Source organism: Zalophus californianus, chromosome 2 (genome assembly GCF_009762305.2).
Source record: "Zalophus californianus isolate mZalCal1 chromosome 2, mZalCal1.pri.v2, whole genome shotgun sequence".
In the NCBI taxonomy this organism is placed as follows: Eukaryota; Metazoa; Chordata; class Mammalia; order Carnivora; family Otariidae; genus Zalophus; species Zalophus californianus.
In genome coordinates this window covers 147,128,036-147,152,056 of record NC_045596.1, presented here as the reverse complement: position 1 = coordinate 147,152,056, position 24,021 = coordinate 147,128,036, and the positions used below count along the sequence as shown (strand labels likewise).

General features: G+C 38.6%; 1 protein-coding gene across 1 annotated transcript in view; it reads right to left on the bottom strand.

Annotated features, from left to right (window-relative positions):
• The window catches only part of GALNTL6 (polypeptide N-acetylgalactosaminyltransferase like 6), a 1,216,700-nt gene that overhangs the window by 44,593 nt on the left and 1,148,086 nt on the right, over window positions 1-24,021 (bottom strand). The window contains exon 10 of the mRNA XM_027600276.2: window positions 7,136-7,357. Coding sequence (XP_027456077.1) covers window positions 7,136-7,357 — 222 coding nt within the window. The remainder of the gene's footprint in view (window positions 1-7,135; window positions 7,358-24,021) is intronic.

Genomic DNA, 24,021 nt, shown 5'->3' with positions numbered 1-24,021 from the left:
GTTCATCTATTCACTTCCCAATAGACTTTTTTTTTGCTGGATAATTTTAAAGAAAATCCCACACATCCTGTCATTTCGCCCCTAAGTACTTTAGTAAGCTTCTCCAGGAGAAAGAGAGAGAGAGAGAGAGAGAAACGGAGGAAAAAAAAAAAAAGCAAGGGAACTAGAGAGAGAACTGGGGAGGGAGAGGAAGAGAGCGCGGGGGGAGAGAAAGAGAATTTTCTCACATATCCACAAATTAACACAAATTACTTAGTAGCTAATACCTAGCCCTGCAAACCTGTAGGCAATTCTGGCAAAAAAGCATAGGCAAAAGCCTGGGTATGTGTAATTAGTTCTGGATGACTTGGGTCTAAAACAAGACTGGAAAAAACTGACTTGTCCTTCCCGTTTTAGGGATTGAGTTGGAAAGTTAAGCTCCTTCTGAAATTACCTTTTTATGTTAGTCTCTCTCCCTAACAGGCCTAAAGAATAGGCCATCTTACCCAGAAATTGATCAACAAATATGCATCATGGGCAAGAGAGGCTCAACAGAAAAAGTTACGCACATCACAGCGAAAAGGGAAAAAATCTGAGGTGAGAGGTGGTTTAGCCAAATATTACGGGGTTGTTGATTAGACAAAAACAGATTTTGGAAATCTAAGCTGGTCAATTCCTGAATCTCAAAATTAACAGGACGAAGGATAACTCAAGTAGATCAAAAAATGTAAAGAGATAATTGTGAAAAAAAAACGTGGAGAAAGTATTTGGCTACGGAGGCAGGAGGAAAGCACAGGAGCACTTATCTTGCGACTACCCAAACAAAGATAGGTTGCTCACAAAATCTAAGACTGACTGATGCCATTTCGGCTACTAAAAATATTGTGAATGTAAGGAACTACTTACCTTTAAGCAGTGTGGTACTTCTCAGAGTTTGGGACAGGGCCAGCCAAGATCTACTGCTAACATTACATTGTCAGGACACTTGGGAGAATATTGGCTCTTGTTCTTAACTACTGCCTGTCTGCAAATGAAAAAAACCAAATTCCGAGCTCCAGAATGCATTCTGGCATCAGTCTGGATCACTTAGTTGACCTCCAGTATTTTCCCACTTTTATTCCAAGACCCCAAGAATCTTCCCCATTTTTTGCGGTGCTCATTCTTGCTCCCCACCGGCCTGTGGATGGTCATTGGATTTTTAAGGCAAGCTGAGACCTGTTGCTCCTGCAGAGACCACTCTTAGCTCTAAGCCAGCTGTGCACTTGGTTAAAGAATGGGTGGGTTGGAGGTCTGCCTTTGCCCATGACTGGAGAGATGATATTGAATTTTTTCTAGTTATGCCAATTCCTGAGGCCTGGATTGGAAATCCTGCTATGATAACTCAGTGAGCCTAAAATTCTATTAATTTGATGTCGCTCTTGGAATTAGAAAAGTACCAATCGTCATTGGAAATTAACTAAGATGAATTAATGATTGCCTAACATACACTTAAAGTTTCGTTTACTCCTGTCATGTGAGCCCCAAACGGTATATATTTATGTGTGTAAAACATATATCAATATGAATACATATATTTTAAGGAAGAAAAAAATAGATAGAAAAGACAACGTTTTGCTTGGTATAGTTGTATGAGAAGAAAAACATCTGTTAGCTTTGAAATACCTCTGATTCCATTAGACTTGGGCCAAATTGCCACTGCTGAGACGCTAAGATGTCCAATTTTTTTTTCTCTTCAAAGATTTTAATTACTGATTTGTCAGAGAGAGAGAGAAAGAGTGCGCACAAGCAGGCGGAGAAGCAGGTTCCCCGCTGAGAAGGACCTCGACGTGGGACTCGATCCCAGAACCCTGGGATCATGACCTGAGCCGAAGGCAGCCACTTAACCAGCTGAGCCACCCAGGTGCCCCGCTAAGATGTCCAATTTACTCAGCAGGGAATATGGAACTAAAATCCATTTTATCATGAGACACTTTAAGTTTGCCTTCAACTGTCTCCACTGTTGAGAACTCAGAAAACACACAGTAAAATCTGAGAGGATAATGCAATTCTTTATGTGTTCTTACATTTTTCTCAACCTCGTTGTTGAGCTCCAGAGAGGTGAATTAGCATAGTGTACCGGCATTGCCTCTGCCTGGGAAAATAAATGACAGATCAAGTCAACTCTAATACACTCAGAGAATGACAGATCATCTCTGAATGACTGCTTAATTTAATCTGGTTTAGACAGATAGTAGCTGAATGGCAGGGCCAGTTGCCAAGGGAATGGTGGGACAATCTCTCTTTGCAGCTTTCCCAGTTGCAAGACTGGGTTGCTGGGGGAAGGGTGGGGTGGTTAGGGGGGAGGGGGAAACGGCCACAGCTCTCCAAAGGGGAGGCGAGATAGCCTCCCTCATTGTGCATCAAGTGCTGGCTTTGACCTCTGCATTATACAGCGGCAGCATTTACGCAGAATTGGTTTGAAAGAGACACCTTCACATCCTCAGATGGTCTTTCAGATAACACACTGCCTAGGACCAAACTTCCTTTCCTGTAAGCTGATAGGGGGAAATCCAAAAAGCCAGTACACCATGAGAACATTAGAAGAAAGAGGAAGAAAGCAAGTTAAAAGAAGTCAAGTGCAGCTGAAGCAGAGGAAGAGAACTGGAATTACCGAGGGCGCCCGTCTGTATGAAGGTTCTACAATTCCTGGTGACATTATCTTGAGGAAGGAATTTAAATAGCAGCCGAAGGAGTTCGGCGCTGAGATGAACTTTTTAAAATAAAGATTTAAAAAAAGTTTTGCACCACTGCAGGAAGACAGACGGATGCGCCAAGATTGGCACATTGAGGACAGAAAGCAGACACATCTCAAAAGAATCTCTGGCGCTGGTTGGGAAAGACACATTTGTCTATTTTATATCTTTTATTCTCTCTTACACATGATGTTTGGGATTCTGCAGAACTTCTTTATGGACTCTAAAGGAATACTATAAATGTCTTTAGCAAATTCATGAATTCGAAGGAGGGGAAGGGGTAAGAAGGAGAAAAATAATAGGAAATTCAGCTTCTTTCATTTAGTATCTCGACACAAAAAAAAGGCACTCCATATGTGCCTGGTTTAAGAATAGTTTTCCACTTTAAACTTGTTCTTACCCTATCCAACACAGCAGCGTGGAAAAGCACATTGCTTCTACTTGAATCACACAAAGGGATGTTTGACTCAGTACATGGCTCAAAATCCTATTTCTTTCCCCTGGGCTCCATGCCACCCACTGTTCCCCATCCATTCTACCCACTACCAGAGGTTGATCCACCCAGTACCCACCACCTGCAGGATGCAGTGACTTCTTCTCTGGAAAGCACTTCTCTATCAGATGTGACTTTAATCTCTTCTTGCCTTTAAGTAGGAAGCTGGCAGGGAGAGTTTGGAAATTGCCAGAACAGAGGATTCTCACTTTTGGATTTTTCCCTTCTTCTCCGGAGGATATCAGAAGAGAATACTGAATATCTTGGCTTGACTATCATGTGGACCATAGACCTGAGAGTCCATCATGATTGGTTACCTAAGATTCCCACCTCAAACTCTTCCTGGCCAAGCTTTCCAAAGTGGCAGATGATGTATGGCCAATAAGGGAGGGCACGGAGACTCTTCCCCTGTGTGGTGGAGCGGAGTAAGAGCTTAGTGTGCTCTGTGGAGGCTCAGGGCAGAGCAGTGAGTGACAAGGGGAACAACAGGGAGCCCAAATCTTCCATTCATTCATCATTCATTCCTTCAGTGAATATATATGGCACATGTACTATATGCCAAACACTTTTTTTAGCTGCTGAAGAGGATTAGTAACTCCACAATTCAACAAAATCTCTGTGTCATGACTCTTTCTTTCTAGTGTGGGACATAGGTGAGAAACATGATAAATAAATGCATTATATAACTGTAATATAGTGAGAATAAGCTGAAGGGAGGGAGGGCAGAAGCAGAGAGATGAGTTAGGAGACAAATGCAATAATCCAGCTGAACTTGTCAGGGAAATGAGTAGCAGTTTATAGGCTATTTATGGCCTGTAACTTACCCTTTACAAGGTGGGTTCTAACAACCAGGGCCAAAAATTGCCTAAGCACTTCCTTGTTTACCCAAAATCAGGCTGGTACAGAACAGCAGGTGGGAACCGTCCCAAGTACAAGTGCATAAAACAGCCAGTTACCCTGCTTTTGGCACAGATCTCCCATAAAGGATTCTTGTGTTTATGTTGCTGGAGGTTTGTGGTTCTTTTCTAGAACCGCTTTCAAAGAGCCACACAGGCTGCATTTCCCTTTTCACCGTCTTACAAAAACAGCAATTGACCTTTTACGTTTATTTAGGAGCTTTGCCCATTGTAACAATTAATTTAAAGCTTATAGGAAATTAAACAACCCTCTCATATACTGGATTGGATCCTGGAACAGAAAAGGGACATGAGTGAAAAAAACTGGTGAAATCTGGATAAAATCTGTAGTTTAGTTAATAGTATCGTACTGATGTTAATTACTTAGTTTAAACGCACTGTGGTTAATGTGGCAAACATTCAGAGGTTAACACTGGAAGAACTGGGGTGAAGACTGTGAACTTTGGGTACCACCTTGGCAACTCTTCTGCAAATTTAAAATTATTCCAAAATAAAAAAATATATTTAAAAAAAAGGCCCCTCGAAGGGAAAAGAAAAACATAAGAGTGATCACTTCAAAAGAGCTATTTTCAGAGGTAAAATGATCCATAGATATATTCTGCACATTTAGCCATTTTTATCCACTGTTAAGAAGTAGGTTGCTATTACCTCATAGATAGTTAGAAATAGTTCTCTTTTTCATGATTTCCTTTAGATCAAGCTGCATTTCAACACTTCTCTTTCCTCTTGCATTAAATGTACAGGCACTATTTCTACTCTCAGGGGTCTACTCTGCTTAGAAAATAGGTATTTTTCAAAACTATTTACCAGTCCAAACCCTTGTCACTTGTTGGTTTCCTTTCTTTTTGCCTTCCTCCAATCTTCCAGGTTTTTATTCTTTCTGTGGACCACACCTTCACTGAACAAATGCAACTGAATGCAACTAGCCCTTGAACTGTAGCCCCATTTTCTTTTTTCCCAAAACCTAAATGTGACCTTTTTTTGTTTGATGTGCTGAAGCTTTGGGGAAAGAAGTTTGCCATCGTGTTAAAAAAAAAAAAAAAATCTGATCTTCTCAATGTCTCATCATGTAGACCAGAAATGATGAATGCAAATGTTCCCATGGGCCAGGCAAGCCACGTAAATGTGTAAGGCAGTCAAAGGTAATGAATAACAACCTTCTGATGTAGCCTACCTGGCCTTCAGATGATTATTCTGATTTTTCTGGGGGAAGTCGTGTCTTTTTTAGAACATCAGTGGAAGAAGCTTTGAGTCTGTTTCCAAGCCAGGAGCTTTATAAATACAGGTTATGGTTTAGTCAGGTTCGAAGGGAAAATGTGATCTGTTGCAGCTGGAAGTAGGAACCACGGAGGAACCAAAATATATGTTTCCACAGAAAATGGAGAAAAGCTTGATGAGATTTTAACTGGCTACAGATCACGCAGTGATGCTGTGAGGTCTTTGAGACTATTTCTGAATCACTAAGGCAGGACTGCATTTAAATTACTGTAGGTGGTAGATATAACCTGAACCAAAAACACCTTACAAAGCCACTCTCCTGCTTATTGAGCAATAAATTCCTGTGTCCTACCATACGTTAGACTAAGAAAACTCTTCTTGGGGTCTACTTTACCTTTCCACCGCTAGAAATGAAGTCCATGGTAGATAGCTAAAACGAATAGGAGCAGACTAATATGACTAATATTCCAGGGAGGCTTTCATGAAATGTTCAAGATGCAAAGTATCAGATCAGATCCCTAACTGGCTTGAGCAGCCAGTATTAGGACCACGAGCACATTCAAAAACATTCAGCAATGGAACATGCAGTGATGCTCTTGACCTTGACTCTCTCCTTCATTCTTTGGGTATCCCAGGCACAGGTAGAGAATGATATCTTTTTGGGCCCTCTCGGCACAACAAGGAGTGTACACGAAACATTTTCCAGGGGATGCTGAGACTGCCCACCCAAGAAGGCTGCTCACTCTGGACCACCCCCACCACGCCCTGGGGCAACCTGTATTCAGAGCTCTGCCAAGCCACAGACCAGACAGCGACCAGGCTAATGCATGTTCTCCCCCACACAACAAGACCAAGGATAATGATGAAAAGGCTCCCCCACAAAGCGCTATAGTCACCCCCTGGCTTCTGAAAACCTTGAGAACGAGGACAGCGCTAGCATCCCGCCCAGCTTGCAATTTCCCCCTCATAGCCTCCTGCTAAAAGCAGATTCAATTGCTAGGATAAATCCACCCTATCCAATTTTAGTCCTTGCTTTAGCATATGCTTTTCTATGAGGAGAAGGCTATAGTAACGGGATTGAACGGAACTACACCCAGCACAATAGTCTTTTCTATGCCAAAAGATAGATATTTTAAATTTGGAAACTGGAGCTATTCAGTTCTTTCCATTTTACATCACGAAGTGAAATCAAAAAGAAGCATTCTGAGGTGGAAAGGTTAGTGCTTAAGCAACCGATGTGGCTCCTGTGTGTGCCACAGCTATGGGTATTTATGGAAATGCTTTTCTTCGTGATTCTGCATAGCACCTCCGGCTAAGAAAATAGTCAAGCCGCTTCATCACCTCATCCTTGCATATACCAATAGCAATAAGGCTATGCATGGAGGACGCGGAGGGATTCTTATCATGGAAATCAGGTCACACTTATTGACATGGTAGCATGACAGCTATTTGCATTCTCTGCAAGCTCTTAGAGCAATGTCACTAATCTCAAATAAAAATATTTTCTAGGTGTATTAAAAAAATCCATTTGGGGAGTCAATAGCGGCCAAGGGTTCTGGGTGGGACTCTCAAGGCTGAGGGCTGAATGCTTCTCCCTGGCAATTTCTAAAAAATCAACAGTTGGACATTGATTTATCGGAGATGATTTAAGCTAATCTTACTTAGCTGTAGGGCAGAGGAGCTGAGGTTTGCGGTAGGGCAGAGGAGCTGAGGTTTCGGCAGTCCCTCCCGCCACCTGAGCCCGGGAGAGAAGGACACGCTGAGGTAAGCGCAGGTTCCATGCAGCATCTCCTCACCTCCCCCCAGGCAGCCGGTGGGGGCTCCACCGGAGGGTAGTACTTAGGCACATCCCAGGCCACTGCCGCCATGAACCATTTGAAGTCCTTGCACTTGAGTTGTTTGCGCAGCTCCTTCTGGGCGGAGATGTCCCCGGTGGAGAGGTGCCTGTATTCTGGGCGCCGCTGGTAAATGTACTCGGCGAATTCATCCATCCAGGTCTCAGCCACCCGCTTCAGGTTCTGTGCAGCAGAAAAGAATGCCATTTATTGACCTAGGCACTCAAAGGGTGATTTTCGTTGCACTAGATCTGGAAAAATACCAGAAGTTTGACAACCGCAGGCCGCTCTGGTTGGCGGCTTTTTAATAAATGGGAGTTGTCGTGACTACAAGGGGGTGCGATATGGTTCGTCTGAGGCCCTGCACACATTTCTGCTTCTGGCATAGGGTTCAACTGCCAGTTCGACAATTTATTAGAGTCAGTAAAACTTCAGCTTACGATTACATCAACTTTCTCATCTCTCCTGTTATTTCATGATTATAAATTATTTTTCACGCAGAACTAAAGGAGTTGAAACTGGAGATAATGAAGTCCTCCCCAGGCATCAAATTGCTTAAACCATTTCAAGGAAAAGTTAGGATCTTGGAAAGAGTGAGGACAAACAAGCTGTTACTCTTCTCTCCCAATTACAGAGACAACCCAGCATTACTAAGTTCAAGACCTTGTGCTCAGATGATATTTTCTATGTACAATTCTGCTAAGCAGAATTCAGTAATTTATTCCACAATGAAGCGTAATGAAGCTAAGGGAAGTACCAGCTAGCGGGTCTTCTCTGCAGATGTTTCCATGGGTGAAGGAAGCGGGAGGCTTCCCTTCCATCAGGTAGGGAACTACGCATGCTCCTTAGGGGCGGGAGACCGTGTGGGCCCTAGGGAGGAAGCTCCGCCCTTTCATCAATTTTGAGATTGAGCAAATAACTCATCCACTCCAGGCCTCAGATTCCTCACCTGAGAAGGTACAGATAGTAATATGTACCTACATCATGGGAGTGGTTGTAGGATTGAGTGAGGTAACACCTATAAAGTGGTTGGGCTTGTACTCAGCACACACTAGGTATTAGGGATATTATTATTAGCAGAAAGTAATTGGAGGTCCAGTGTTGGGCTTGGCCACAGATGAACTGAATTGTTCCCGTCGTCTTTAGCTGAGATGAGATGTGCTCTGACACCCCTTCAGGCATATATATATATAAATATATTTAAAGATTTTATTTGTTTAACAGAGAGAGAATGAGAGAGAGCACAAGCAGGTGGGGTGGCAGGCAGAGGCAGAGGGAGAACAGGCTCCCTGACGTGCAGGGAGCCCGATGTGGGGCTTGATCCCAGGACCCTGGGATCATGACCTGAGCTGAAGGCAGATGCTTAATGACTGAGCCACCCAGGAGCCCTGTGTTCAGATGCCTTATTTCAAGTACTCAGTTGCTGTGATATGGACCCTTTCAGTTTCTCATTTGTATTTAGAAGATAAAGTGAGCAGAATGGCTGGAAACTTTAATAAGATCCAGGTATAAGTGACTAAAGGAAAAACTAGTGATATTTAGGAAAATCATTTTCTCTTAAAAATTGTTACAGAATCCTAATTAAGGCCTGGACCTAGGCCCAGAGGTCTGCCAGGAGTCAGAGTCTCCAAATATCTCAGTCTTGTAAGATCGTCCACTTTTCTTGTTCTGTCCCACTACCTCTACCTCCAGTGTCCCCGATGGGCCTCTCTTCCATCTGAGCTTGTCTCCATGCACCCCTCCTCCTGCCCTTCCACTTGCTTCCATGCGCTCCTTGGTTGCTTTTGGTTGCCAGTAGACATGAGGAAGGGCTCAGTTAATACAGCAAGGTACAGAAAAGAGACAGTGCTACAAAGACTACTCTGATTTCTTGGTTGCCTCTGTGTTCCTTCCTTTCCAAGACTCCTGACATTGAGAGAAGAGTGTTTTTCTGAGGGATTATTGTTTGCCGTCACTGTGCGGCCTGACATCCCAACAGCACTGCCTTGCCCATGACACTTTCCACTCCTTTGACTCCAGTTTACCTCGACGGATGATCAGGGTCAGAACCAATGTTGTTTTGTAATATTCTAGCCCTTGCCACACATTCTGAACTGCCTGATTTGTTTGGAGAAAGATAAGGAAACGGATGATGGTGGAGGCTTCTGCTCTGTGATGGCGCCACGCACTACACACACCTGTAACATTTATGTATGAGTCTTCAACATCATCTCGCCATTGACCTTTCATTCTGATAAACGTTCTGGATGAAATGCTTGGTATTTTTATCTGTCCTTGGACAGACAATTTTTATGATTAGCAAAAAGATTCAAAGATAGAATGGAAAAAATTAATCAATAATATTAAAACTTTATTTATATTCAAGTTAGATTTTAGGTTGCGGTTCCAACCTTTATCCTAAAATCCAATTATTATATAAAATATTTAATATATTTAATTTCCACTACTTTATGCCCTTCCCTGATAAATGAAAGTGAATAAAGGCAGGGGAATATAAAAAAGCAGAGGCAAAGAGGTAAATTACCCAGGAGTAATGAGAAAATGACTTTATTAAGTAGAGACATGTCTTGAAAATTCTGATAGCTTTGTCACTAAGCTATCTATTTTGACTTGTGTAAATAAGCACTTTTAGACTGTACATTCCATGAAGTTATGTATAGATCTGTTTTTTAATTTAAAAACCCAGCACCTTGAATGATTCCAAGCACATGTACGTGCTCATCTGGGCATGCTAATTGCTGAATTAAAAAATATATTATAAAATGAATGTGAACAAATTCATAGTGTGTGCATATATCCAATGGTAAAGGCACTGAAATAGGAACAATTTTTTAAAAAGTGCTGGTGCCAAAGGGTAGATATTTGTTGCTTTGGATTTTTTAAAAAAGATTTTACATTTATTTATTTGAGGTGGAGGGGAGAGGGACAAGCAGACTCTACACTGAGCTCAGAGCCCAACGTGGGCCTCGATTTCACGACCCCGAGATCACGACCTGGGCTAAAACCAAGAGTCGGTTGCTTAACCTGCTGAGCCACCCAGGCTCCCCTGTTGCTTTGGATTTTTGAAATAGAAATAGGAATTATAAAACTCCAAGAGGAGCTGATTAGTTCAGGTGCATTCAACTGAGTCATGATAAATGTTAGCCAGGATAAGCATCATCAGTAAGTAAATGGGGCAGGATACAGCATGCTGGTCAAATTGTCCACAACTTTAGGGAAGTTAACCAGTATGTTTAACCGGGGAACCAGCCTGGTAGCTTTTGTATTATCATGTCCTTTTCAAATCGAAATAAACTTGGTTGCAGGTTAGGTTTGCTGATTTCCCAAACACTCTAAAGGAAGCAGCAGGATCATGAATGTATTCCAGGGATAATGTCAAATCATCCTTTTTTTGGAGCTTTCCAGGAGATGGGAAAAGAGAAACAGCATGATAATTGCAAAAACTGTAATAGCTAGTTTCCCTCCAGCAATGAGCATTACATAAACATTTAAAACATAAATACAACATCTTGCCCATTCTCTAATGTTCCCAGTGACTCATTAGACCTCCTCCATTATAGACGCTCTGTTCTCTGAATTGAATTTCCTACCAGGAGGAAACTTTCTAAAGAGTCGCTTATTACAGTCAAGGAATAGTCCTCACTCCCATTCAGTGCAGGTGACTGGCCAAATAATATCATTCTGAAGTCATTATTCTGGAAGTAACAATACACTGTGTTCATTTGCCACTGCAATCACTACTTAGTTTTGGGGAAAACATTGGAATCACAGCTGAGAAATATTACAAGCAGTTGCAAAAGTTTCATTGGCCTTTTGTAGATTGTAGAATAAATTCACCCATTCCAGGAAATGAAATAATCATATACACATTTGAATTCATTGAGGTATTTATATAGGAGCATATATACACTCATCCAAATACATGGAGGTAATAGGAAAGGAGCAAAGCAGCATTTCCTACTTAAACATTGGCAGCTGTGTACACATGTACAGGATCATGCAGGATTGCATGATCTCATACGGGATTGAGACATCCAATCACATCTCTTGCCAGAGATGGTAACGAAGAGAAAAATAAATCAACCTGAGTTGGGCCATCTCTCCTTAGGATTGATTGCATGAACATTGGTGAAGATGCTAAAGGGTCCAAAAAATAGTTATCAAGACAAAAGAAAGAGTAAAGAATGGACTCTGGAAGACCTATATGTGCAATCATTTATTCCCAAAGTATCTGAAGTTGGATCTATCAAGGTTGTCTTATACACATCGAACCAGGTGTTAGCTGGGATTCCTGTACTTGAGATTTAAATAGAATTGCTTCATCTACAAATTACACATCCTTGTTTTCCTCAAGATTTGTGTGGATTCGAGGGCTTTGTGTTCACACAAAGGAAATCAAGGAAATCAAGGAAAACTTCGATTTCCTGTTGGGGGACCTTTCCTTCCTACTGCCATCTTGCCCCGGGCTTGCTTTCTCTTTTCTGTCTAGCAGAGCATTGAGCAGGGCTCTTGTGTGCTTCTCCTTGCCTCTCAAACACTCCCCACGTAGATCACTAAGGTATGGACTGTGACTGCAGATTTGAGGGCAGTGTCAGAGCCTCAGATGACAAAGCACAGCAGATGAGGTAAGGTGGAATATTTGACTTCTTTCATAGTCTTTGGCTGCTATAGAGAATTCTCCTTGGCCAAAATTTCCTCTCTCTGTCTTTTGACCCCCTACCATCCTGCTGTCCTCAAAATTTCCCCTTATGTCTCCTTAGTAGGACTGCACTAAAATGTCATCGTTTCTTCTCCCTTTTCATGCAGAGTGATTCAGCTTTCTCATTGTCTGTCCCTGTTTATCCTGGCCAAACCCTGAGGCCTACACTTCCATAGCCAAAATGTCCTTTCCAGGTGTTTTACTGGGCAAAGATGATTCACTTAAAAGAAATTCGACAGCTGGCCCTTGAGTTATGCCTCGTTGAACATTTTGTTGTAGAAGGGTGGCCCACTGTTCAAGACAATCTCCAGCGAGTCCCTAACAGTCCTCTTGAATTTTATTCCCCTCCAAGAGACCTCTGCTTATAGGATCTGCTGTGCTCATTGCCACTTAAAAAATGCAGTTATTCCTTGGCTTTGTCCATACGGTTTCTCCTGCTTCAATGTCCTTCTTCCCCTTATTTGTCTGATCTCACCCATTCAGAAATTCTCTTCTTATTCCTCCCAGTTAGAGATGCCAGATAAAATGTGGGACATGTAGTTAAATTTGAATTTCAGGTAAAGGACAAATAATTTTAAAATATAAGTGCAATTAATAGTTGTATAATGCTTGTATTATTAATATTACATGTGTTGAATTGGATTGAACTGAACTGAATGAAATGAAATGAAATTAAACAAGCAGGCCGCTAGACTGAGGTGGCTCTAATGCTATAGTGGTCTATCTATGCAAACCAAAATCCAAGGCTGTAAATGTCTCAAGGTTATGAAATCAAAACACTAGGCACAACCAATCACAAATAGACAACTAGGCTCTAAGCTATAGCCATTCAAATTATTTCCTTTCTTTGCTTTTGTATTTTTCTCTATATAAGTCTTTGCCCTTAATTACTTCCAGTTTGGCATGGCCCAAACAGACTTTTGCTCAAATAAACCCTTAAAATTTTTATTATGCTTCAGTTTATCTTTTAACACATGGGCCATAATTATACTAAAAAGTTATTTATCTGAAATTCAAATTTAAGTGGGTGTCCTGTATTTTTATTTGCCAAATCTGGCAACCCTCCTGCCGATATCTATAATATGCATGTAATATGTGCTTTGTGAAGGTTTTTTCAAATCATTAAGTGACTGTGTATTTAGAATCTGGCGTATCTTGATGCTATTATCAATATATAGTGAATGTTTTGCCTCTGTGGAAATAACTCCGGAGAAGTTTCAGGCTTTCTGCAGAGAAGCCTGCTGTAATGCACAGTGGGTCTAAATATGTTTCCCTTTTCTGTTTCTAGCAGGTGGGATCCTGCTGGCCCTCTATCTGGGAAGCAGCCATATCATTTAAGATAACAGCAGCGCTAATTGGAAGCTGGAGGTGAAGGCTCAGCATGGCTGGAATGGACAATTTAGGGTTTACTGTTAACCTTCTTCTGCAAGTAAGTAGGTGAAGGCCTTCTGTCTCCACCCATCTGGGCTGAGTTCCAGCCTGGCTCTGGGTGTGGACAAGGGAGACTAGGGGAGAGGGCCCAATCCTACTCAAGGTGAATCCAAGAGGTTTTCACCTGCTGGTTTTTCATCCAGCGTGGAAGTCTTGTAACAGTTTGAGAAGGAGGGCTACTGGAGCTGAAGCATACGTTCATTTTTCCGTGTAGAAAGCAAATGAAGATGTCTCTAGTTCTCTATTTTTTAAAAGCTGCAGACCTTCCTAATTGTTGAGTGATAAACGAAGTGCATCTTCTACGTACAAAACATTGATAACATCATCTCTTTTTATGTCAACCTCAGTGGTTTCTTGTGTGTTACCCCATGCTCCTCTGTTCAGCCCAAACTGGGATTAATCTCTCCTTTCTCGGTGTTGCCCAAATATTTATTAACACATTTAACGCATTCAGCCTTGTATTAGAGGTCTTTAGAATTCAAGTCTTGTTTTCTTTGCATTATCCAACACTAAATCTTTCCTTAATTCTAACACACATCAGGTCCTTGAATTGATATTTTACCAGGGACATTAAATCACATTCTAGCTCAGTTTGTAAGAACAGATTTCTGGCTTTGACTGATCATCTTTATTGAGCAACATGAAGAAAATAGATAGTTCCATTGTACCTGCTGATTCATGACACTGCAGAAATCTCTCTACTAATTATTTCTTTCTGCCAACAACATTTTAGACCCTGCTGTTTAATTATCCTAAAAATACCATCCCTATTCAGTTTCTCAGCAGATTATTTGGCAGTTGATGGTCTGGCCATGAGGCTGTCCCATGCTTATACTATCTGGGCCACCTCACCTCCTAGTGTGCCTCCATTTCTTTGTGCAGGATGCAGTCCTTACATGTGCACTGGCCTGACCCCAGCCCACAGGCTGTGCTTGTGTCAATATTAAGCTATTGTATTATGATGGGTTTATAATAGATTTCTCTTTCTTCAGCTGTCTTTTTTTTTTTTGGTGCTTTTCCCCCCAGCAACGGCTGGTAGCTAACAAAGGCAAGCCAATCTCCCACAGAAAAGTTTCTTACTTGTCCCAGACACTCCTCCAGCAAGGAATTGCATCACTATCCCATGACTTTAAAAAAATTCTGCCTTGATTTAAATGCATTTCTTTTCTCCTTTTTGATGCTTCAGAGTACTTTAGTAGCTCTAGAGTCCCACCCCAAAGCCCTCTTATCATTGATAAAGTGATAATGTCATGCTGGCTACAGCTCAAAAGAGGATCTCTTTAAGAGAGCCTCAACCTCTACAATCATTCAGCCTAGCACTGCTCTGTCTCTGATCTAAGGACTTCTTTGAAGTCAGTGGGAATCCTTCAGCATAAGGAGAGGGTGGCTAATCCAGAACTAAAAAGGGAGGCTTGTCTGACAGCCACTTTCCTCTCTTCTTCCCCAAGGCTATGTGAGCTGTTTGTAACTGGTTACCAGCTCTGAGCTTTTTGAGATAATTCAGCTGTATCTCTATTCTATTTTCTGGCCGGATATTTTAGATATTCGTGGTAGCGTTTCTGATAACGTTTAATGTAGCCTTTAGTTATAAGACAAAGAACAACTCCCCAAATTATTTAACAGCATCTTATTAAAAAATGCATGTAAGCCTAATTTTAAAAACAGCTTTATTGAGGAATAATTGATATAAAATAAACTGCGGATGTTTAAAGTATTCAATTTGGAACATTGTGATTTATGTATATATAGGTGAAACCATCATCACCATCAAGATAATGAACATATTCATCACCTCCAAATGTTTCCATATGCCTCTTTGAAATCCCTCTCTCTGTTTCCTTTCTTACGCACCTCTACCACCATCCCCAGGCAACTGCTGATCTTTTTTTTTTTTTTTAATTTTGAGACCTATTTTTTTTTTAGAGCAGTTCTAGGATGACAGCAAAATTAAGGGGTAGGCACAGAGATTTCCCATTTACTCCCTGCCCCCACAAATGCATAGCTTCTCCTATTATCAACATCTCCCACCCAGGTGGTTCATTTATTACAATTGATGACCCCAAATTGACACACCATCACCCAAAGCCCACAGTTTACACTAGGGCTCACGCTTGGTGTTGTACACTGATCTACTTTTTGCCACCATAATTTAGTTTGTATTCTTTAGATTTATTTATTTATTTATATTTTCTAGACTTTAAAAAAATATTTTATTTATTTATTTGACAGAGAGAGAGGGAACACAAGCAGGGGGAGTGGGAGAGGGAGAAACAGGCTTCCCGCAGAGCAGGGAGCCAGATTCGGGGCTCGATCCCAGGACACTGGAGACCATGACCTGAGCTGAAGGCAGATGCTTAATGATTGAGCCACCCATTTTCTAGACTTTTAAATAAATAGAGTCATAATGTATATGTTTTTTGTCTGGCTTTTTATTTATTTATTTATTTTTAAAGATTTTTTTTATTTATTTGAGAGAGAGAATGAGAGATAGAGAGCACGAGAGGGAAGAGAGAGGGAGAAGCAGACTCCCCGCTGAGCAGGGAGCCTGATGCGGGACTTGATCCCGGGACTCCAGGATCATGACCTGAGCCGAAGGCAGTCGCTTAACCAACTGAACCACCCAGGCGCCCCTTGTCTGGCTTTTTAAACTAAGCATAATTATTAGGTTCATTCATGTAGTCGCATGCATTTCTTTTTATTATATTGCAGTATGTAGATATGCTACAATTCATTTCTCCATTTACCTATTGATGGACATTTGGGTTTTTCCAGTTTGGGGATATTACAAATAAAGCTGCTATGAACAGTGTTTGTATGGACATTTGCTTTAATTTCTACCGGGTAAATATTTTGAAGTGGAATGTCTGGTTCATATGCTAAGTAGTCTAACTTTTAATGAAACTGCTAAACTATTTTCCAAAGTGGTTGTTCCATTTTACATTCCCATTAGCATTGTGTGAGCATTTCAGTTAAACCATAACTTTAACACTCAATATGGTCAATCTTTTTATTTTTGCCATTATAGAAGTATGGTTTCAATTTACATTTCCTTAATGTCTAATAATGTGAAATAAATCATATAGAGAAAGACAAATATCATATGATCTCTTTTACATGTGGAATTTAAAAAAAAAAACAAGCTCATAGATACAGAGAACAGACAAATGATTGCCAGAGGTAAGGGATGAGGGGTGAGAGGAATGGGTAAACTTTTTTTTTAGTTTAAATAATTTTTTATCACATTTCTAACAAAAGACTTGTATCCAGAACATATATAGAATTCTCAGAATTCAATAATAAGAAAATAAACAACCCAATTTTTAAATGGGCAAAAGATTTAAATAGGTAGTTCACCAAAAAAGATATGCAGATGGTAAATAAGTACTTGACAAATATTTCACTTAGCACATAATGCCCTTGAGGTCCATCTATGCTGTTGCAAATGGCAAGACTTCATTCTTTTTTTAGGGCTGAATCACATTCCATTGTATATTTATACCACAATCATCCATCAATGGACACTTAAGTTACTTCCATATCTTGGCTATTGTAAATAATGCTGAAATTAACATGGGGGTATACATATCATTTGAATTTTCATTTCCTTCTCTCAGCAGAAACTTTGTAGCCCGGAAGAAAGTGGCATGATATAGTCAAAGTGCTGAAAGAAAAAATACTTCCAGCCAAGAATACTTTATCTGGCAAGATTATCATTCAGAATTGAAGGAGAGATAAGGAGTTTATAGACAAGCAAAAGCTAGGGGAGTTTATCACCACTAAACTGGCCTAACAGTAATCTTAAAGGGACTTCTTTATGCTGAAAAGAAAGGGCACTCTTCAATGACAAGAACATATATGAAAGAATAAATGTCACTAGAAAGGTAAATATATAGTAAAGGTAGTGGATTACTAAAGCTAGTATAAATGTTAAAAAAACAAAAGTAGTAAAGATAACTATGATTATAATAATTAGTTAAGGGATACACAGGATAAAAAGATGTAAAATGTGACACTAAAAACATTAAGTATGGTCGGGGAGAGTAAAAACGTTGAGCTCTAGAATGGGATCAAACTTAAGTGAGAGAAGGCATATATCACATCGACTAATTTGTGGATGTTGAACCATCCTTGCATATCACTAGAATAAATTCCACTTAATCATGGTGTATGATTGTTTTAATGTATTGTTAAATTCGGTTTGCTAATATTTTGATGAGGATTTTTGCATCTACGTTCATCAAAGCTATTGGTATCCTTATGGCATCCTTGTCTGGTTTTGGTATCAGACTTATACAGCCCTCATAAAATGAGTTTGTAGGAGTTTCCTCCTCTTCTATTTTTTGGAAGAGTTTGAGGATTGGTATTAATTCTTCTTTGAATAGAATTCACCAATGAAGTTGTCTGATCCTGTACTTTTTTGAGAGGTTTTTTATTACTGGTTGAATCTCCTTACTAGTAACCAATCTGTTCAGATTTTCTATTTCATCATGACTCAGTCTTGGTAGGTCGTATCCATCTATCCATTCCTTCTAGGTTGTCCAATTTGTTGGCACATTATTGCTCATAGTAGTCTCTTACAATCCTTTGTATTTATATGTTGTTAGTTGTAACTTCTCTTTATTTCTGATTTTATTCATTTGAGTCCTCTTTTTTTTTCTTGGTGTGTCTAGATAAAGGTTTGTCAATTTTATTTATCTTTTCAAAGAAACAGCCCTTAGTTTCATTGATCTCTCTACTATCTTTTTAGTTTCTATTTCATTTATTGTGCTCTAGATTTTACTATGTCCTAACTTCTACTAACTTTTACCATTTCCTAACTTTTACTAACGAAGTCCAAAGTTTTGGACTTTGTTCTTTTTCTAGTTCCTTGGGCTGTAGAGTTAGATTGTTTATTTGAGACTTTTCTATTTTAAGTTGGTAACACTTAAGTTTGATCCCATTCTAGAGCTCAACGTTTTTACTCTCCCCGACCATACTTAATGTTTTTAGTGTCACATTTTACATCTTTTTATCCTGTGTATCCCTTAACTAATTATTATAATCATAGTTATCTTTACTACTTTTGTTTTTTAACAAACTTAAGTGTTATCAACGTAAAATAGACTGTTATAGATATAAGTTATTATATGTAGGCCTTATGATAGCCACAAAACAAAACCTATAGTAAGCGCAGAAAAGGCAAAGAGAAAGTAATATAAGCATACTGCTAAAGAAAGTCATCAAATCACAAAGGAAGAGAGCAGGAGAAGAAAGGAACAGAGAGGAAATACAAAAACAGTCAAAAACCAATTAACAAAATGGTAATAAGTACATACCTATCAATAACTACTTAAAATGTAAATAGACTAAATTCTTCAGTTGAAAAACATAGAGTGGCTGAATGGATTAAAAAAACAAGACCCATCTGTGTGCTGCCTACAAGAGACTGACTTTAGATATAGGACATATACAGACAGAAAGTGAAGAGATGGAAAAAGATATTCCATGGAAATGAAAACCAAAAGAAAGTTGGAATAGGTATACTTACATCAGACAAAAGAGATTTTGTCCTATTACAATAACTGTAAAATGAGACAAAGAAGGGCAGATTTGTAAATATTTATGCATCCAATATAAAAGCCCCTAAGTATATAAAGTAAATATTAATAGGCCTAAAGGGAGAAATAGATAGCAATACAATAATAGTAGGGGACCTTCATTCTCCACTTACATCAACAGATAGATAGCCCAGATAGAAAATTCATAAGGAAACATCAGCCTTAAATGACATCTCAGATAGACTTACTAGATATTTACAGAGCATTCCAACCCAAAGTAGCAAAATACACACTTTCTAGTGTACATGGAACATTTTCTGAGATAATCATATGTTAAGCCTCAAAACAAGTCTTAATAAATTCAGAGGATTGAAATCATATCAAGCACATTCTCTGACCACAGTGGTATAAAGCTAAAAATTAATTATATAAGGAAAACTGGAAAATTTACAAATATTTGGAGTTTAAACAGCATGTTACTGAACAGACAATGGGTCAAAGAAGTCAAAAGAAATAAAAAAATATCTTGAGACAGACAGAATTGGAAATGTAACATACAAAATTTATGGAATGCAGCAAAAGCAGTTCTAAAAGGTAAGTTAATAGCAATAAATGCCTTTCTCAAGAAACAAGAAAAGTCTCAAATAAACAACCTAACTCTACAGCCCAAGGAACTAGAAAAAGAACAAAGTCCAAAACTTTGGACTTCATTAGTAAAAGTTAGGAAATGGTAAAAGTTAGTAGAAGTTAGAACATAGTAAAATCTAGAGCACAATAAATGAAATAGAAACTAAAAAGATAGTAGAGAGATCAATGAAACTAAGGGCTGTTTCTTTGAAAAGATAAATAAAATTGACAAACCTTTATCTAGACACACCAAGAAAAAAAAAGAGGACTCAAATGAATAAAATCAGAAATAAAGAGAAGTTACAACTAACAACATATAAATACAAAGGATTGTAAGAGACTACTATGAGCAATAATGTGCCAACAAATTGGACAACCTAGAAGGAATGGATAGATGGATACGACCTACCAAGACTGAGTCATGATGAAATAGAAAATCTGAACAGATTGGTTACTAGTAAGGAGATTCAACCAGTAATAAAAAACCTCTCAAAAAAGTACAGGATCAGACAACTTCATTGGTGAATTCTATTCAAAGAAGAATTAATACCAATCCTCAAACTCTTCCAAAAAATAGAAGAGGAGGAAACTCTTACAAACTCATTTTATGAGGGCTGTATAAGTCTGATACCAAAACCAGACAAGGATGCCACAAGGATACCAATAGCTTTGATGAACGTAGATGCAAAAATCCTCATCAAAATATTAGCAAACCGAATTTAACAATACATTAAAACAATCATACACCATGATTAAGTGGAATTTATTCTAGTGATATGCAAGGATGTTTCAACATCCACAAATTAGTCGATGTGATATACCAAATTAACAAAATGAAAGCTAAAAATGATCATCTCAGTAGATGCAGGAAAGGCTTTTGACAAAATTCAACATTCATTTATGACAAAAACTCTCAACAAAGTGGGTATAGAGGGAATGTACCTCAACATAATAAAGTCCATATATAATAAACCCACAGCTAACATCGTAGTCAGTGGCAAAAAACTAAAAGCTTTTCTTCTAAGATCAGGAACAAGACAAGGATGCCCACTCTTGCCATTTTTATGCAACATAGTATTGGAAATACTAGCCAGAGCAATTAGGTAAGAAAAGCAGTCATTCAAATTTTAAAGGAAGAAGTAAAACCGTTGCTATTTGTAGATGACATGATATTATATATAGAAAACTATAAAGACTTCATCAAAAAACTGTTAGAACCAATAAATGAATGCAGTAAATCTTCAGGATACAAAATCAATACACAAAAATCTGTTGCATTTCTATAACTAATAACAATATGTTGAAGGAGAAATTAAAAAAAAGAGTCCCATTTACAAGGCGCCTGGGTGGCTCAGTCATTAAGCTTCTGCCTTCGGCTCAGGTCATGATCCCAGGGTCCTGGGATGGAGCCCCACATTGGGCTCCCTGCTCAGCAGGAAGCCTGCTTCTCCCTCTCCCACTCCCCCTGCTTGTGTTCCCTCTCTCACTGTGTCTCTCTCTGTCAAATAAATAAATAAAATCTTAAAAAAAAGTCCCATTTACAACTGAATTGAAAAGAATAAAATATCTAGGAATAAATTTAACTAAGGATTTGAAAAATGTGTATGTCGACAACCACAAGGCATTAATGAAAGAAATTGAAGAAGACATGAATAAATGGAAAGATATACTAGTACTCGTGGATTGGAAAAATTAATATTGTTAAAATGTTCATACCATCCAATGCAATATATAGCTTCATTGCAATCCCTATCAAAATTCTAATGGCATATTTTATAGAAATAGAACAAAGAATTCTAAAGTTTTTATATAAGACCCTGAATAGCCAAAGCAATTTTTTTTAAAGATTTTATTTATTTATTTGACAGAGAGAGACACAGCAAGAGAGGGAACACAAGCAGCGGGAGTGGGAGAGGGAGAAGCAGGCTTCCCGCTGAGCAGGGAGCCCGATGAGGAGCAGGGAGCCCAATGCGGAGCCTGGAGCCTGATGTGGGGCTTGATCCCAGGACCCTGGGATCATGACCTGAGCTGAAGGCAGACACTTAGTGACCGAGCTACCCAAGTGCCCCAAGCCAAAGCAATCTTGAGAAAGAGGAGAGTGATGCTAAAGATATCATGCTCCCTGATTTCAAATTATATTACAAAGAAATGTGATTTGTAAATATTATCTCCCAGTCTGTATCTTGTCTTTTTATTCTCTTTACAGTGCCTTTTGAAGAGCAGGAGATCTTAATTTCAGTGGAGTCCAGTTTATCAATTTTTTCTTCTAGTTGTAAATGCCTAGAGTGTCATATCTGCCCAACCTCACAATTTTTCCTTTTTGTTTTTTTTTTCTAGAAATGTTTGCCCATATGCAAGTATCTAATTCAACTCTATTTTCTTTCATTAATCCTTTTGTTGTCAATACTACTGTCATGATTACTGTAGCTTTTTAATGTCTTGAAATCAGGTAATTAAGTCCTCCAACTTTGTTCTTTATCAAGTATCTTAGGTCCTTTGCATTTCTAGATAAATTTTAGAATCAGTTTGCCTACTTTTTTTCACTGTGGTAAAATACACATAACATAAAATTTGCCTTTTGGCCACTTTTAAATGTGCAGTTTGGTGGCACTAAAAACATTCACATGCTTCCAACAACACAGTTCAGATTTCAGTTGCTATGGTATGTTAACTGTGAGTAATTGTATGAGGAACACATGTTGCTGTTAGCTCTTCAAACCACAAATCACTATGTAAATAATAAATGCATATTATGATCAATGACCAATTACATCACTTCTTTCAAAGTCTGCTGGTGATTGATCATGGCACATCTGCTAATAAGTTCACACACAGTTCACATCTGTTATTCAGTTCACACATAGTCAGAAACATAGTTGTGTTTTGTCCTTGTTTCCTATAGATAAACATGACATGACATTTTACAAAAATGGATAATCAAAATGAAAGGCTTGGCTAACAAAGGTGAAAGAGCAGCAAAAAAGCAAAAAAGTGATAATGCTGAAAGTTAAATTCAAATAGAATTTCTAGGAGAAATGACTGGCCATAGAAATGTTAACATTGCTGTCATTTGAGAGACTTTAGATATATAGCCAGGGAATTTAGCAAGAGTGTATTTCTTGTCATAATGAGGAAAATACTTGTCCTAGAGAAAGTGATACCATCAAAAACTTCACATCACAGGAACTATGGTAGATATTTCACAGCATTGAAAGCATAAAGGATTAAATATTGGAAGATGACTCAAACTTAAAAAAAAGGAATATTAAAATTTGCCAAGGCATGGAAAAAATGCTCTGTCTTTAGCATAAATTATGTGAAATACAGTTTGAATGTATGTTCTAGCTACTTCTGATGAGCATTTTTACAAACAAATGAAATACCTTAATTTTCCTCCCAAAAAACTAAAAACATTCACATGGCTATGCAACCAACACCACCAACCATTTCCATAACTTTTGTCATCTTCCTAAACTGAAACTCTAAACCTATTAAACAATAACTCCCCATTTCCTCTTTCCTCAATCTTTAGCAACTACCATTCTATTTTCTATTTCATATGAATTTGACTATGTAAGATAGTTCATATAAGAGGAATCATGCAGTATTTGTTATTTTGTGGCTGGCATATTTCAGTTAGCATGTGTTCAAGATTCAGCCATTCTGTAGTATATGTCAGAATTTTCTGCTTTTTTATGGCTGAATAATAATCCATTGTGTGTGTATATATATATATATACATATATATATATATATATATATACCACATTTTGCTTGTCCATTTATTGTCAAGCAAATATTGGGTTGCTTCTATGTTTTGACTATTACTACGAGCATGTGTGTACAAATATCTGTTTGAGTCCTTGCTTTCAATTCTTTTGTGTATATACTCAGAAGTAGAATCACTGGGTCATATGATAATTATATCTTTATTTTTTTGAGGAAACTCCAAACTGTTTTCTACCATGGCTGCAACATTTAACATTTCTGCCATGTACAAACATTCTAATTCCTATACATCCTTTCCAGCACTATTTTGTTTTTTGTTTTTTTTTCCTTCAATAGTAGCCATCTTAATGGGTGTGAAGTGGTATATCATCATGGGTTTGTTTTGTATTTTCCCTAATCATTAGTGATATTACACATCTTTCACATGCTTATTGGCCATTTGTATATCTTCTTCGGAGACATGTCTATTTAAGTCCTTTGCCCATTGTTAAATCAGCTTGCTTGTTTGTTTGTTATTATTGAGTTGTAGAAATTCTTTAAATATTCTGGATATTAACCCTTATCAGATATATGATTTGCATATATTTTCTGCCATTCAGTGAGTTGCCTTTTCACTCTATTGATACTTGTTGATAGTATCCTTGAGGTATAACTTGCCTAATGTTTAAGCTTCAAGTGGACCACCTGGGGTAATCATGTCCCTTAAAATTGGACTGATTGCTGCTCCTGAAGAATTGTTAAACAGAAAGAGCTGTATTGGTTATCTATCAATACATAACAAATTACCCTCAATGGAGTGGCTTAATAATAAACAATTTTAAAAA